The sequence below is a fragment of the Trichechus manatus genome, unplaced genomic scaffold (assembly GCF_000243295.1).
Source record: "Trichechus manatus latirostris isolate Lorelei unplaced genomic scaffold, TriManLat1.0 scaffold00151, whole genome shotgun sequence".
In the NCBI taxonomy this organism is placed as follows: domain Eukaryota; kingdom Metazoa; phylum Chordata; class Mammalia; order Sirenia; family Trichechidae; genus Trichechus; species Trichechus manatus.
Genome location: NW_004444087.1, coordinates 439062 through 441020, shown reverse-complemented (window position 1 = coordinate 441020; position 1959 = coordinate 439062). Strand labels below are relative to the sequence as shown.

The window sequence follows — 1959 nt, the reverse complement described above, 5'->3', positions numbered from 1 at the left end:
GAGAAAAAAAGGAAAAAAAAGAAAGAGTAGCTGCTGAGGCTGCTTATGTACAACCAAACACCTCATGGGGTTTGGTTCCTTTGTTTGGAAGTTTAGGGTCATGGTTTTATGGGACATCCCGGTTAATTGGCCTAATAATGTGTTTAGTGTTTCTATTCTACCTTCTAATCCGTTGCGTAGTGCTCGATCTTAAAACCTTGCAAGTGGCCATCCAAGGCACAACAATTTCTCTCTATTTGCCTGAAGAAACAGAGGAAGAAGGAGAGTCAGGAATAGGGGGAGGAAATGGAATGTGTGGCTAATTGCCTGTATGAACAGCTGCATCTTTTGCCGTGAGTTAAGAAGAACTGCATGGTGCCCGGCTACCATTACTGAACACTTTGATTAAAGATTCCATAGAAGAATCTTGATCAAAAAAGTGAAAATGCAGAAGAGAATTTCAAATTCTCATGGACTCTAGACTTTCTGGAGCCATGGAGGGGGGCTGAAGCCCTGAAACTATTGCACTGAGATAATCTTTAAACCTTAACTAAAAATATCCCTTGAAGTCATCTTAAAACCAAGCAGTAGTTTAGCTTAACTAGTAAAAACGGTCTGCCTTGAGCATTATGGGAGCCCTAGTGGTGCAGTGGTTAAGAGCCTGACTGCCAACCAAAAGGTTGGCAGCTCGAATCCACCAGTCGCTCCTTGGAAACTCTATGGGGCAGTTCTACTCTGTCCTATAGGATCGCTACGAGTCAAAATTGACTCGACGGCAACAGGTTTGGTTTTGGTTTTGAGCATTATGCTCTTTTAAGAACTATCTATATGGGATCAAATTGACAACAGGAACTTAAAACATTAGATAGGAACTTTAGGGGGCAGTGAATTTATGCTAATGGGGGCGGAACAACTCAGAAAAGGAAGGTGAGAATTGTTGTATACCTCGAAGAACGTAATCAGTATCACTAAATTGTACACGTAGAAACTATTGCATTGGTGGATGTTTTGCTGTTTATATTATCAACAATAACAATAAAAATAAATAAAATTTAGGAAAACAAGAAAGAAATCAAATGATGTATTGCATTGGGCAATCTGCAAAAGACCTGTTTTAAGTATTAAAAAGCAAAGATGTCACTTTGGGACTAAAGTGCCCTTAATGGGATGGATTGATACAGTGGCTGCAACAATGGGCTCAAACACAGCAACAATTGAGAGGATGGTGTAGAACCAGGCAAATGTTTTGTTCTGTTCTATGTAGGGTCTCTATGGCACAACATAACAACATAATCCCATCTGGGAATAGGGTTTTCTTTGTTATGTTAATGAGACCATAGCAGTGTAGGGCATGTCTTAAACCTAAAAAGAGCAGATTAGACACAGAATGAAACAAGAAAACAAAATGGGGGAAGTTAGATGCCACGTGGATATCTCCGAGGAACACCAAGAAAACCAGAGAAGCTGAGACAAAGATTTTTCTTTAGAGAACACAAAGAGAACATTTCCCTAGAGCCAGCACCCTGAATTTGGACTTCCAGCCTCCTAACCTGTAAGAAAATAAATTTATGTTCTTTAAAACCGCCCACTTTGGTATTTCTTTTACAGCAGAACGAGATATCCAAAACAACACCCATGAAACCTAAAACAGTGCCTTATACATTACAGGTTTCAAATAAGCATTTGTTGAACTAATTCATGTATTTTCAGTCATTCATTCACTCATTCAACATGATAGGTCACTATGAGTCGGAATTGACTCAACAGCATGCAACAACAGGCACTGGGGAGAAAGCAGTGAACCTTGCTTACCAAATAATTTCCTTCACTCATTTGAATTTGTATGAATGCCCAAAAGCAAAGATACTTCTCCTTTCTCATCTTGGTAATGCTCTCATTGTCTGTAACTAGATTCAATAAGGACAACAAGAAGGGGTTGGAACCCTATGTGTTCCTCCCCTTTGGGCTTGGGCCTCGGAA

General features: G+C 39.8%; 1 protein-coding gene across 1 annotated transcript in view; it reads left to right on the top strand.

Annotated features, from left to right (window-relative positions):
- LOC101350229 (cytochrome P450 3A21-like) overlaps window positions 1-1959 on the top strand; it is a 189413-nt gene that overhangs the window by 40586 nt on the left and 146868 nt on the right. The window contains 1 exon segment of the mRNA XM_012558246.1: window positions 1891-1950. Within this exon segment, the coding sequence (XP_012413700.1) occupies window positions 1891-1950 (60 nt within the window).